At 33.7% G+C, this 11,671-nt stretch overlaps 3 protein-coding genes and 1 long non-coding RNA gene across 5 annotated transcripts; 2 read left to right on the top strand and 2 right to left on the bottom strand.

Annotated features, from left to right (window-relative positions):
- Window positions 1–16: 16 nt before the first annotated feature.
- On the bottom strand, window positions 17–2,842 carry LOC109545181 (trafficking protein particle complex subunit 12). The gene is made up of 9 exons (XM_019915722.2): window positions 2,156–2,842; window positions 1,944–2,099; window positions 1,711–1,865; window positions 1,597–1,658; window positions 1,079–1,387; window positions 851–1,019; window positions 718–788; window positions 495–649; window positions 17–432 (listed from the first exon to the last, which is right to left on the bottom strand). Exons 1-9 carry the CDS (start codon window positions 2,447–2,449, stop codon window positions 187–189), a joined length of 1,617 nt encoding a protein of 538 aa, XP_019771281.2. The 5' UTR covers window positions 2,450–2,842; the 3' UTR covers window positions 17–186.
- An 839-nt stretch (window positions 2,843–3,681) lies between these two features.
- LOC109545192 lies at window positions 3,682–6,251 on the bottom strand. Its single transcript, XR_002172645.2, has 2 exons — window positions 5,901–6,251; window positions 3,682–4,436 (listed from the first exon to the last, which is right to left on the bottom strand). It is a non-coding gene; the product is annotated as an uncharacterized LOC109545192 (long non-coding RNA).
- A 125-nt stretch (window positions 6,252–6,376) lies between these two features.
- LOC109545190 (derlin-1) lies at window positions 6,377–8,653 on the top strand. The gene is made up of 4 exons (XM_019915733.2): window positions 6,377–6,726; window positions 6,786–7,057; window positions 7,362–7,453; window positions 8,186–8,653. Exons 2-4 carry the CDS (start codon window positions 6,793–6,795, stop codon window positions 8,558–8,560), a joined length of 732 nt encoding a protein of 243 aa, XP_019771292.1. The 5' UTR covers window positions 6,377–6,726; window positions 6,786–6,792; the 3' UTR covers window positions 8,561–8,653.
- Window positions 8,654–8,842: 189 nt separating this feature from the next.
- Window positions 8,843–11,171, top strand: LOC109545187 (PSME3-interacting protein). Of its 2 annotated transcripts, XM_019915729.2 has the most exons (5): window positions 8,843–9,019; window positions 9,164–9,262; window positions 10,399–10,638; window positions 10,693–10,920; window positions 10,982–11,171. In XM_019915729.2, exons 1-5 carry the CDS (start codon window positions 8,923–8,925, stop codon window positions 11,080–11,082), a joined length of 765 nt encoding a protein of 254 aa, XP_019771288.2. In that variant the 5' UTR covers window positions 8,843–8,922; the 3' UTR covers window positions 11,083–11,171. The 2 variants fall into 2 exon arrangements, with proteins under 2 accessions (XP_019771288.2, XP_019771289.2); XM_019915730.2 differs by lacking the exon at window positions 9,164–9,262 and having other exon boundaries at window positions 8,844–9,019.
- The last annotated feature ends 500 nt before the right edge of the window (window positions 11,172–11,671 follow it).

Raw genomic sequence — 11,671 nt, 5'->3', positions numbered from 1 at the left:
GGACATGAATTCCATATATGTTCCTAATAAGTTTAATTATTTATTTAGGTATGGAATACCATACTACTGCACAATTTTGATGGAACATTCACAGTTGTTTAATTAATCAGAGTGCATGGACCGCGTTATAGGTTTTAAATCAACGAATACCAATCAAAATCAATCAAAAAACATCCCAAGCCTATCTCACCCGTAGAGTTTCTCTAAAATGGCAGTAGGGGCGTCGGCACTATATTTTGATATTTGCCTTAATAAGGCAAATTTCTTTGTGATGCCCTTCGATGACTCCATATCGTAAAGCGTACATAAATTGAGGATTAACGACTCGTGAAGGGCATGCATTGGATTATTGGCTATCGCTGATTCTAGCACTGAAATTGCTTCCTTCAAGTGGCCGCCATAGAGTAGACATACTCCCATGTTGTTGAGAATCTAGCGTCAGAAATATTATTTTACCAATTATTACTTCATCGTTATGTATTTGAATAACTCACCATTATATTGGACGGTTCTAAATTACTGGCTTGTTGAAAGGCTACATACGCATTATCGAAATTATTTTGAGCAATTGCTAGTAATCCTTTATCGACTATATCACGCACCCCCGAAGGGCCAAGTTGAGCTGCTTCATTGAAACATGTTTCCGCTCCTAAAATATTCAATCGATATAGTTTTATTAGCGAAGCATTATTGCACAAAGCAATGATGTTAATTTACCCGAGATATTTCCCAGTTGCAAATGCAGTCGACCTAAAGCTGATAACAATGCCTGTTTCGGAGCTCCGTCTCTGAAAATAAACCAGATTTGATAGTGTTGTTTTAGGGCAAGTCGGAAAATAGCTATGCATACCTTTCAGATAATTGCCCTAATAATTCCAAAGCCAATTCGTAATCTTTCACCGATATCGCGCAATTAATAACAGAGTGCATAACTCTGGCTTCTCTACCACTCCATAGTTTCAGTGAATCGGCTCTATCAGATTCTCCTATCTCCATTGGATTTCCATCTTCACATAGTCCTGTGTTGATAAAAATAAACTAAATGTTAACTGAATCAAAAATAAGTAACAGTGCCCACCTTGTTTTAAATTGTGGATCATTTTTTTGATAACTCCTAGAATACTGAAAAGTTTAGTCAACGATTCTTTCGGTTTCCCACAGTGCATTGGTAATTCGGCCAGTAGTAGGCGAAAACTGAAAGATGCCATTGATCCGGGCCGTCCGCCATACATATCAGGGTAGAATTGGTAAAACACATCAGGCTTCTCCAGCTGGCCGAAGGCTTCTGCTTCCTTTTGAGCATAATCAAACGCTTTGGTTTTGATCAATAGAGCAATTCGAGTAAACCAAAGCTGAAGTGAGTGGGGTGAATGTTTTGTCGAATGTCCTAAACAAATTGTTTTATTAGCAAAAGTTGGCTGAAAGTATAGCTTTTAGTCGTAGCTGCATTAGAAAATTGGCAGATTTTGCGAAATAACGTCCTGAAAATGTATTACTTTCATGCGTGAATCAATGGTTCCACTTTCATTCGCAACTAAAGGAATCAAGCAATATACAGCTGCGCCTTTTTTAATCAACAAAAAAAATACTTCTTACCCTTCCTTCCTCTTCCTTGTCCATAAACTGATAAGAGCCTGCCAGTAAGATTAATTGCAGCTCTAAAAAGATAAAACGTTGTACATATTGTTTAAAGCAAGCTAAGCATTCAACCTGAAGGAACCAGCTTGAACTAACTCCCTAAGGCCGCGCTCATCCTGGGTAACATCGCTAGCAGTTAAACTTCTTCTTTGAGCAGCTTCTGCCTCTCCTAAACAGGCTCCCACTGCTTCTCCTATGACATCTCCTAATTCTTCTTCAATCAAAATCTGACCAACAGGTAGTTAAGTTACAAACGTTCCAATAAATTATTTTGCAATTTGTATTTGAAGACAGTGAAAACTTACCCCTGGCGTGGTTAACAGGTCCGAATCAGGCACATACGTGCCTGGTTGAGCGGTTGCATTGGCAATCAGAGCCTGTCTAGTTCTTTCAATAGGAATCCAGGCATCTCTTCTTCTATCTGCTTCAGCACTGGTTGAAACTCTTGGAATGTATGTGTCCTAAATTAAAGCCATAAAACCTTCAGGTTTACACATTTTCGATTCGTTATTTTTACCTCGTTGTTAGTAGGTAAATCTAGAGCAGATATAATGCCAGCACTGTTCACTTTGCCTTTATCGTTTCCAATCAAATCAAAAAAGTTTGCTGTTGGATCTTTGGGTTCAGCTGGTATTTCCGCAAAAATTCTGCACACTTCCGGCTCGTTTGTTGGCCTTTCCTCCTGTCCCAATCGGACGCTGTTTATTTTATCTGTAGTATCAGTTAATACCTTTGAAAAGTCCATTTGTTCCTTCTCATGATCAGTTGCTCCAAAATACTGTGTGAGTGATGGTGTTTTCTGGTCCGTCATGGTTATAGTTTTATATATAAGTTGGCATTTTTTCTTAGAAAATATATTTATCAGCTTATATTTGCTACAATCTCGAATATAACAACGTTCGTTTACTTATTAAAGGGAATTTAATAATTTCTGAGACTGTTTTTCGTTTGATTTGAGTGTTTTGACATGACTGTCATAACATACTCATAACCTATGAAAKATCTCAATAGGTTTGCAATAAATATTCGTCATATTTAAATAATTTGGTTTTTCTAATCAAGCGGATAACATTTACTGCAGATCTGGATGATCCGGRGATGCTGGATGGGTATGATTGTAAATGTGAGRTWATGTCAACATGTTCTCGTAGTTAAAATTTTCTTTTCGAGTTYGTTTACACCATGGTCAGTCGCACCGGCTGGGAAGTACGAGGATAAAKCATTTATTTTTATATTTGAATAAATTAGATAAAAATATCGTTGATCGGTTTAATTTAGCAATAATTTTTTTTTGTTTGACACATTTGTTGATATATTAAAAAAAATTTACAACAATTAAAATACATCAAAACTTAATTAAATTGAGTTCCTTAATCTTTATATTGTATATATAGGGTGTCCTGTAAGCTCATGATCAAAAGAGTACAGCGATATTCTTTGGACCACAAGAAGACGATCTGACCTAACTTTGATTAACAAAAAATGTCTGACTCCTCTGCTATTGATGGTCAAAGTTCAAAAAATTTATCTTTTTTGAAATATCGGGAGAATGGTACGATGTATTTTAGTGAAACTCGCTGTGAATTTGTTCTTATGTAATACTCATTTTTTGATAAAGCAATCGAGTTCAGCCGTTTTGGACAAGTGGTGAATTATTGAGTGTCTTGGTACAAAAACTTCCAGAACTTTTTAGTTAGAGGATCAAATCAACTCATTTTTTCTAGGTTGATGCTCTAGTCATTTATTCACATTTTGGTGCTCTCTACAAATCTTGTAGCATTCATAGTTTTTGCGAAAAAAAAATGTCTGTTTTCTTGCCGCTTAACAATGTTAGACCTTCAGTTAGACCAACATAAAAAAAAATGAGTTGATTTCATCCTCCAACTAAAAAGTTCTGGTAGTTTTTGTACCACGACACTCAAGCATTCACCACTTATCCAAACCGGCTGAACTCGATTCTTTCATCAAAATTTGAATCTTACATAAGAACAAATTGACAGCGAGTTTCACTAAAATACAGTTCATTTCTTAATTAACAAAATATTTACTGACCCAGATAATATAATAGATGAGTATATGTATAGCTGGAATTTAACACGCTAAGAGTAAGAAACCATAAATTACATAATTAAATATGCCTATAAGCAAAACATAGCAATACATCACTGTACATATTCAAACATCTTAGGTGGGAACAATAAGTACAATAAAAAATTATAAAGCTTACTGATAAAATTGGATAAAATTTAAATATAAATCTCCTTCACGAATCGTAAAATATTTAACAAATATATAGGTAAATTACAATTTTATACATTTACTTTTTAAAATAATCATTGAATGAAATCCGGAGTTATTTTACTTTTAGTATTGATGGCCTTTTTTAAATATAAGCGGCTTATGAAACAATGTTGATACTTTGAACTGCAGCGATATCTTATCTTCTATTAACCTTTGTTTTTGTTTTGAACAACATCTTACAAAATATGCTTCAGTTCTTAATATTTTCCAAAAAGAAAATTTTCTATTGGTTACAATTGTTGGGTACAATTAAGGCTTGACGTTGTTTTAATAGCGTTGCCAATTTGAGCTATCACTATGAACACTATAAAAACCAGTATCACTGTCTGTACTTTGGACACTGTAAAAGCTTTGAGAACTTTTGATGCTGCTGAAAGAGGAAGTGGATATTGTGCGCATTCGATGCATTTCCACAGGTTTTTCCGTTTCACTATACTGAGTTTTCGCCAATTCATTGTCATTTAATTGGTTACTTTGAAAACTTAGCCCTGTTGGTTCTGAAAAAAGGCAATTTTTAATATTAGAATAAGTAAAAGTACATATTTCATTGCTCCTTTAAGATTAGCATGGAAAGGGTATTTACAAATTAGGTGAGATTATGCGAGGTGATAATTTGTCTCAGGCTGTGTGATTTTGCGAATAATATTCACATTGATTAGTTTCTCTCTTTATAACATTAAATTGGGAACTTTTGACTTATTTGCTCCATTTCCGCGCAATAATATTTCATCCGCCCTTTCTCATTAATTCGACTAGCTAACTTTTCCTTTCTTCACACCGGTTCCATGCTGTTTTTCCAAAATTACAAAAAATTACCCAGTGTAATTTTAGAATTTCAATCAAAATCAAATGAAGTGCCTACATGGTTAAATATAAATATTTTTTTCCAGATTCCAACAGTATCTATACCTCAAAATCGCTTAATTTTCGGGCATATGTTAATAGAGTAAAAATACATGTCTTGATTTACCATCATTAAAACAGTTTTTTTGGTATATTTATCGAACACTCTTAATAAATATATCCATATACAGCGCTAGTAGATGTATGATGGGACGTAAAAATGTCATTAATCAATTAAACTTAATTTTCTTTATTCCCTGTTGTACGAATTAAAGGTTTTATATACAAATTCATAAAGATAATAATCAATGTGTTGTGGTTGATTAGTGACCGTGATGATAATCAGTAATTAATTCTTCAATAATGGGATTTTCGGTCAACGGATGGTGGCAAAATAAAACACTACTTTTTCATGGGCCAACGTTTCGACTTTCTTCAAGTCATCCTCAGGACTCTAAAATGGAAAACAGAGGGTTTTTTTTGCCTAGAGCCTGGTGGAGTTTCAACACTTAGTGTGTGACATTGTTATAAAATACAACTTTAAAAATAAAAATAAAAATACTCAAAGCTCAAATTCACAACAGATTAAAAATTAAATCACGACCATCAGACTACCCAGTTAAAATACCGTAGTTAAAATAATATTGACCATGATTGACTTATTTAAACCAATGTTAATTTTAATGTAATTTTTTAGTATTTTAACTGGGTAGTCTGATGGTGGTGATTTAATTTTTAATCTGTTGTGAATTTGAGCTTTGAGTTTTTTTATTTTTATTTTTAAAGTTGTATTTTATAACAATGTCACACACTAAGTGTTGAAACTCCACCAGGCTCTAGGCTAAAACAACCCTCTGTTTTCCATTTTAGAGCCCTGAGAATGCCTTGAATAAAGTCGAAACGTTGGCCCATCAAAAAGTAGTGTTTTATTTTGCCACCATCCGTTGACCGAAAATCCCACTATTGAAGAATTAATTACTGATATTAATCAATAATATCTTCATTTTTTCTTATACAAAGCGTACTCCAGGCAGATATCTCAAGCTTCAAACAATATGCATGTGAAAATTTTTAATTACTATTGAAAGGTAGCCTAAAGACTATTTTAAAGTATGTACCTGTACAACTTTCCGATGTGTTTTCCTTTTGTCGTCCACAGCACACAAAAAACATTTTAACCATCAACTTATACTCTATACAGATCGCAAGTAATTTTATCTGGATTAAAATCCTTTCTTAATTTGGATGCTGATTTAAAACCAATTACAAGACTACTTAAGAGGAATGATTCTTAGCTCTTAAACTCAAGGAATTATTTACTCTGATTTAGGCTATAGCCGTCGACCAATTGATAAATATTTAATATCTGGTATGCACGTTAAGGTGTTTTTATCCAATATGATAAAAATATCACTATCGCTTTACTGATATCAGCACCATTTAACAAGAATCTCGAGAATATGGCTGGTTGCTGCCATAAAATGCAACAGTTGAATAAAACCAATAAAATCGAGAGTTTTATTAGAAAAGGAAATTTAACAATTATAAAAAATGATAAATTAATACAGCACAGATAATTAATTTAAACATATCCGCTAAACAACAGTGGAACTCTGGTGTAAACGCACACTGTAAGTTCTAAATTAGTTCAAACGGCTTTTATTTAGTAGTTAATTTGAATAACTTCCATAACTGAATGGGGATTGGTCCAAAGGTACACATCTTCTGTGTCAAAAGCACAGGTCAAAAGTGACGTTTATACTTTATGATTAGCGATTGTGAATAGTGTTTTTCTGGATTTAAAGTTTAAAAATATAATAAAATTGTTAAGTTTTGCATGATAATAAGCAGAAATAGTTGATGCTTATATAATCAACCTATTAGTAATCTAGATTTTGTTTTCGCGAAGATAATCAAATAACTACTCTATATAGGTTAAAAAAGGTAAGTAAAATATTCCCAAAGTCCTAATTTTCAAAGTATTTCAAATTTCCGTTTTTTAGCAAGAAAATGTCCGACCTAGGTGACTGGTATCGAGGTGTTCCTCGTTTTACCAGATTATGGTTTACGGGCACAGTAGCTTTAACCCTTTTTGGTCGTTTTGGCCTGTTAAATCCGATTAATCTGATATTACTGTATTCTGAAGCAGTTAAACGTCTTCAGGTATGGAGGTTTATTACCTCTGTGCTATATTACCCATTAACACCGCAGACGGGTTTCCATTATTTGATAAATTTGTACTTTTTGTATAACTATTCAAGACGATTGGAAGAAGGTAAGTACACCATAAAATCCCACATTAAAATACATTATATACTTTCAAATTACTCAATCTGCGTCTTGTTCGCAATTTCAAGTGTAACTTAACAGTTCGAAAATGTCTATAATGTAGAACTTTGCCAGTTTCATCTGACACACTAATTTTTTATGATATTTTTGAACGAGCGGAAAATCATACATTTTCACAAACAATTTAAACTAAAACCATTCAATTCTGCCGTTGAAAGAAGATGTTGGCTCGTTAAAAAAGCATTTTATTGCCATTTCAAAAAACGCAGAAACGAATTATATATTTTTAGGGACATATCAAAGAAAACCTGCAGATTTTGCGTTTTTATTGATCTTTAATTGGATATGCTGCATCATTATGGGGCTGGTTGCTGATATGCCAGTAAGTATTCGTTTGATTTAACATTCCAATATTCATTTGCTGGTTTCAAATAATGAATGCTTGTATAACGTGTTTAAAGAATTATATTATTTTGGGTGAGCTCTTTGTAAAAAATCTTGGTGTTCTGAGTTCCAGCTTTCCATCCATTGACAGAGTTTTTGAATTAAAAGTTACCACCGCCTAATATAGTAATGACAAATCTTTCAGATGATCGGGTCATTTAACCCCGATCAGTCTTTCTGATTTCAGGAGTTTCTAACTGATTGTTTTGATAACACAAGTTTATTGTGAAAAAAATCGTTCTTGCGTAATGTTTTATTACTATCAGCACGCTTGTAATTCATGAGCCTTGAGAATGGCTAAAATTGTATAGCCGAAAGGTTGGGCCAAGAAACACAGTGTTTTCCATAAAATTCCAATTTTACTTAATTAAACTTACAAAATCCAAATTTTACAGGGTGGCCCATCATTGAGACTTTATCTCGCTAGAAAACGAATAGGTTATTTTTGTGACGGTGCCTTTTTCGTATTAGTAAACATATCTCAAATTAGTTGTATAAAATTATTCATTCGTCCTGAAGCATTATTTGTATCTTTAAAATTTTTATATTTTGCTTAGAAGAAACAGTGAAAAGAAACATGTATTATTAAAATTCATTCTAAAGCTGCTGGTGTCTCTTACATTATATATTTTCAATTCGGTAACTAATTGATCACTTTTATTTTTTTTAGCTTCTGATGGACCCAATGGTACTCTCTGTTCTATATGTTTGGTGTCAGCTTAACAGCGACGTTATAGTAACATTTTGGTTTGGTACTCGATTCAAAGCCATATTTTTGCCTTGGGTACTGCTTGGTTTCAACTTAGTTATATCTGGAGGAGGACTAATGGAGCTTATTGGCATTCTTATCGGGCACCTTTACTTCTTTTTAGCATTTAAGTACCCACAGGAGTTGGGGGGTCCAAGCTTATTGTCAACACCAGGATTTCTTAAAAACTGGTTTCCCGAAGAAGGTGGTGGAACTTTTGGACCGGCTCCCGACAGGGGTCCCGCAATTCCGAGAGGTCGTATGTGGGGCCAGGGCCACGTTTTGGGTGGCAACTGAAAGACTATTTTGTATTTGGGTTATAATAAATTTCGTTTGTAAACATATGTTTTTAGATTATAATTTAAAAAAATATACATGTTTTAAATAAAATGTTTGTTTTTAAAAACTAAGCCTTTCGCAACTTGTCAGAAGCCAAATAAACTATATTCTTCGGAACGCTTTTCGGTATTTATCCGGTTGATTTTTTTGAGAAATCCGGCAAATTGAAACATTTTGAGAAGTTTTCATACATTTTGGTCCTGGTAAAAATTCCATATAATGGCAACGCTGCATATCAGCTGTTTTCGGATGTGACATTTATAATTTCACTGTTTTCCTATCAAAAATAAAAAAATCGAGGCACATTAATTGCTAAAACAATGAGTTCTGGGTTTATTAGTGAGGCTGATGCGGCCGAAATTCGCAAGAAAAGGCAGGAAGAATGGGAAAAAGTGCGGAAGCCTTCGGATCCGCTAGGTAAGTGTTACTTATGTTTTCGTTTATAATCAGCACTTCATAGTTTTGTTTAATTTTGAAATTGAATCAATTTCTTTTCACCTTGGTTCTGCTCAACTTTTTCATAAGTTTGGATTAAGAGGCAGTAAATTGGTTGATTTTCAGTAAGACCCGAGGATCCTTATGATAACAGAAGCTTGTTCGAACGATTACAAGAACAAAAACAAAAAAAGGACTTGGAATATGAGGAGGCTCACAAACTAAGTAAGGGTTGAATTAGGAAATGAAGCGAATTTTATGATATCTGAACTGCATCCGAGGTGGCTCTGCCTTAACTTTACCAGATCATAAACACTTATTTAAATTCCTGTGTATGTTGGGGTGAACTTTTGTAAGATGTGTAACAAACACACTGTATGCGAAAGTATTTGCCGGTTATTTTGTCGGTGATTAGGCCCCCTTTCGTTCTCAGCTAACAATATGTTCACTTTATAGAAAACCGTGGTAATTTTTAATTTTCTTTAACAGGCCCAGGCGTTCTACGTTAACAATATGCTCACCTTGTAGATACCTGTGTTTACTTGAGTCAGAGAGTCTATATAAAACATGGAGCGAGAAATTTGGAAAATTGTTCAACAATTCAAACGCCCACTGATTTTTTCGAAGCTTGCAAACTTGGGCCTAAAAATAAAAAAAATATACTTACGCGCACCTTAACAAAAAATCCTAACTCTGAAACCAGAGCAAGTTGGGACTTGAAATTTTCACAGAATCTGTATAAAACATGGAACAAGAAATTTGGAAAATTGCTCAAAAATTCAATTCTGTGTTTACCTACTAACAAATTTTCTTAGTGGTGTTTCTTGTAGAAATGCGGTTTTCGACCACTCTTTACTAATTGAAATTCTATTATTTTCTATAAGATAATAAAGGACGCAAGAATCACAAAATCAAAAGATAATGAAAAATGCAAACAAAATAACGAAAGAGGCAAATGCTGAAATAAATCACTCGTTTTAGATACTATAATGCATCAGCATAGTATTATTGAACGACTATTTACAGTGCTTAGGAAGAAAATGCGATAGTGTTTAAAAATAATCTTAAATGTGAAAAAATCAGTCATAGCACGGACGCATGCTTTATTATAACGAGGCAAGCTATCTTTGTGCGCAAAAATGTCATTAACTGTATCTACATGCGAGGTATCACTAAAACATCTCGGGCTGATTCGAGTTTCTTTATTTTTTTTCAACCAACTCAATTTTTCGTAAAGAAACATTTTTGAACCATTTAATACGGCAAACTGCCATTAATTTATCATTTAAAATTCTACTCTTGAATAGTCTCATATCTTTGAAGAACATCCGGTATAAAAACCAAACCATATTTTGTTGTAGAGAATATGATTAAGGGTCTAGATGATGATGAAGTCGAATTTCTCGATTTGGTCGACCGCACAAAATTAGCTGCCGATAGAAAGAAGGAAATTGAAGAGGAACAAGAACTTAGAGACTATCGGAATAGAGTTTCTATTCTACAGGAAAAAAGTATCGATGAACGTTTGCAAGCGGATATAGTTGTTAGTAAACCGAAAGTTTCAATAGCCAGCAATTTAAATCAACAAAAGCTTTTAAAAGGTTATTTGCCAACTTTTCGTTATTTAATAGCTTAATAACAAAAACCCGTTCCAGGTGTGGTAGTGAAAAGAGCACAAGGTGTGAAGCGAAAAGCATCTGCAACCGATGTGGACGAAAGTAAAACCGATAGTAATGGAAGTAAATCCTCCAAACCGGAAAATTTAAGTCCCAAAGAAACAGGTACTGATGCTAAAGCGGAAGACACTGCTGAGGTTGCAGATGCAGTCAAAGTTGATGAAATTGACCGACAGCCAACATTAAAATGTGTCGCTATATTACCTGGTAAGAGAAATGGTTTCATGGATACTTTAGTCGTAAATGCTCTTTAATTATTTATTCTCAGGTTTGGGTCATTACGATGATTCATCGTCGGATGAAAAAAGTTCAGATTTAGAAGAGGATCTTGACATATTGGGAAAAATCCTAAGCAGAAATTGCTATTAAAGGCAATTGGCGGAAATTGCTTAGTTCTTTATGTTATTATATATTAAATAGTCGTTATCTAAGGCAAAAATAAAAAATGCTTCAAACTATAATGTGTTCTGACTTGTGAATAACTTAAGGGTTTTTTTACGTGATGTTCAGCGGAAGTTGCCTGAACTCTTTGTAATTGTCTCATATATCTGCAAAATTTAATTTCCCTTCAAAAAAAGTCCTTTCGTTTATTAACACGGCTGTAATGACATATTGCAGAAATTGAAGCGTTTTCGGTTAATTATCGAGGAACACAGATTCCTGGTAACATTTCACGCAGTTTATTTCCAAACTCACCAGCTATTACATAACATTATACGGATGAAAATATTATATATAAAAGAAAACCAGTCTTTCTCGCCTATTTTATTACGACATCGACTAAAACTGCATAATAGTGTTTATATTTCATGAGAGTTTAGTTTTGTTTTTCGAACTTCTGTCGTTGTTTGAGGTAATTAATTCTGTTACATTTGAGATATAAGTTTTGGTTTTGGTGGTATATCATTTAGTATGCACATTTCGTCTTATCTTCTGCCTCGAGTTTTCGGTGTGGCGC

This window comes from Dendroctonus ponderosae, unplaced genomic scaffold (assembly GCF_020466585.1).
Source record: "Dendroctonus ponderosae isolate FM_Combo_2020 unplaced genomic scaffold, Dpon_F_20191213v2 Dpon_F_20191213_6, whole genome shotgun sequence".
NCBI lineage: Eukaryota > Metazoa > Arthropoda > Insecta > Coleoptera > Curculionidae > Dendroctonus > Dendroctonus ponderosae.
Note: the sequence above shows the minus strand (reverse complement) of the source record. Positions and strands in the feature narration are given on the sequence as shown.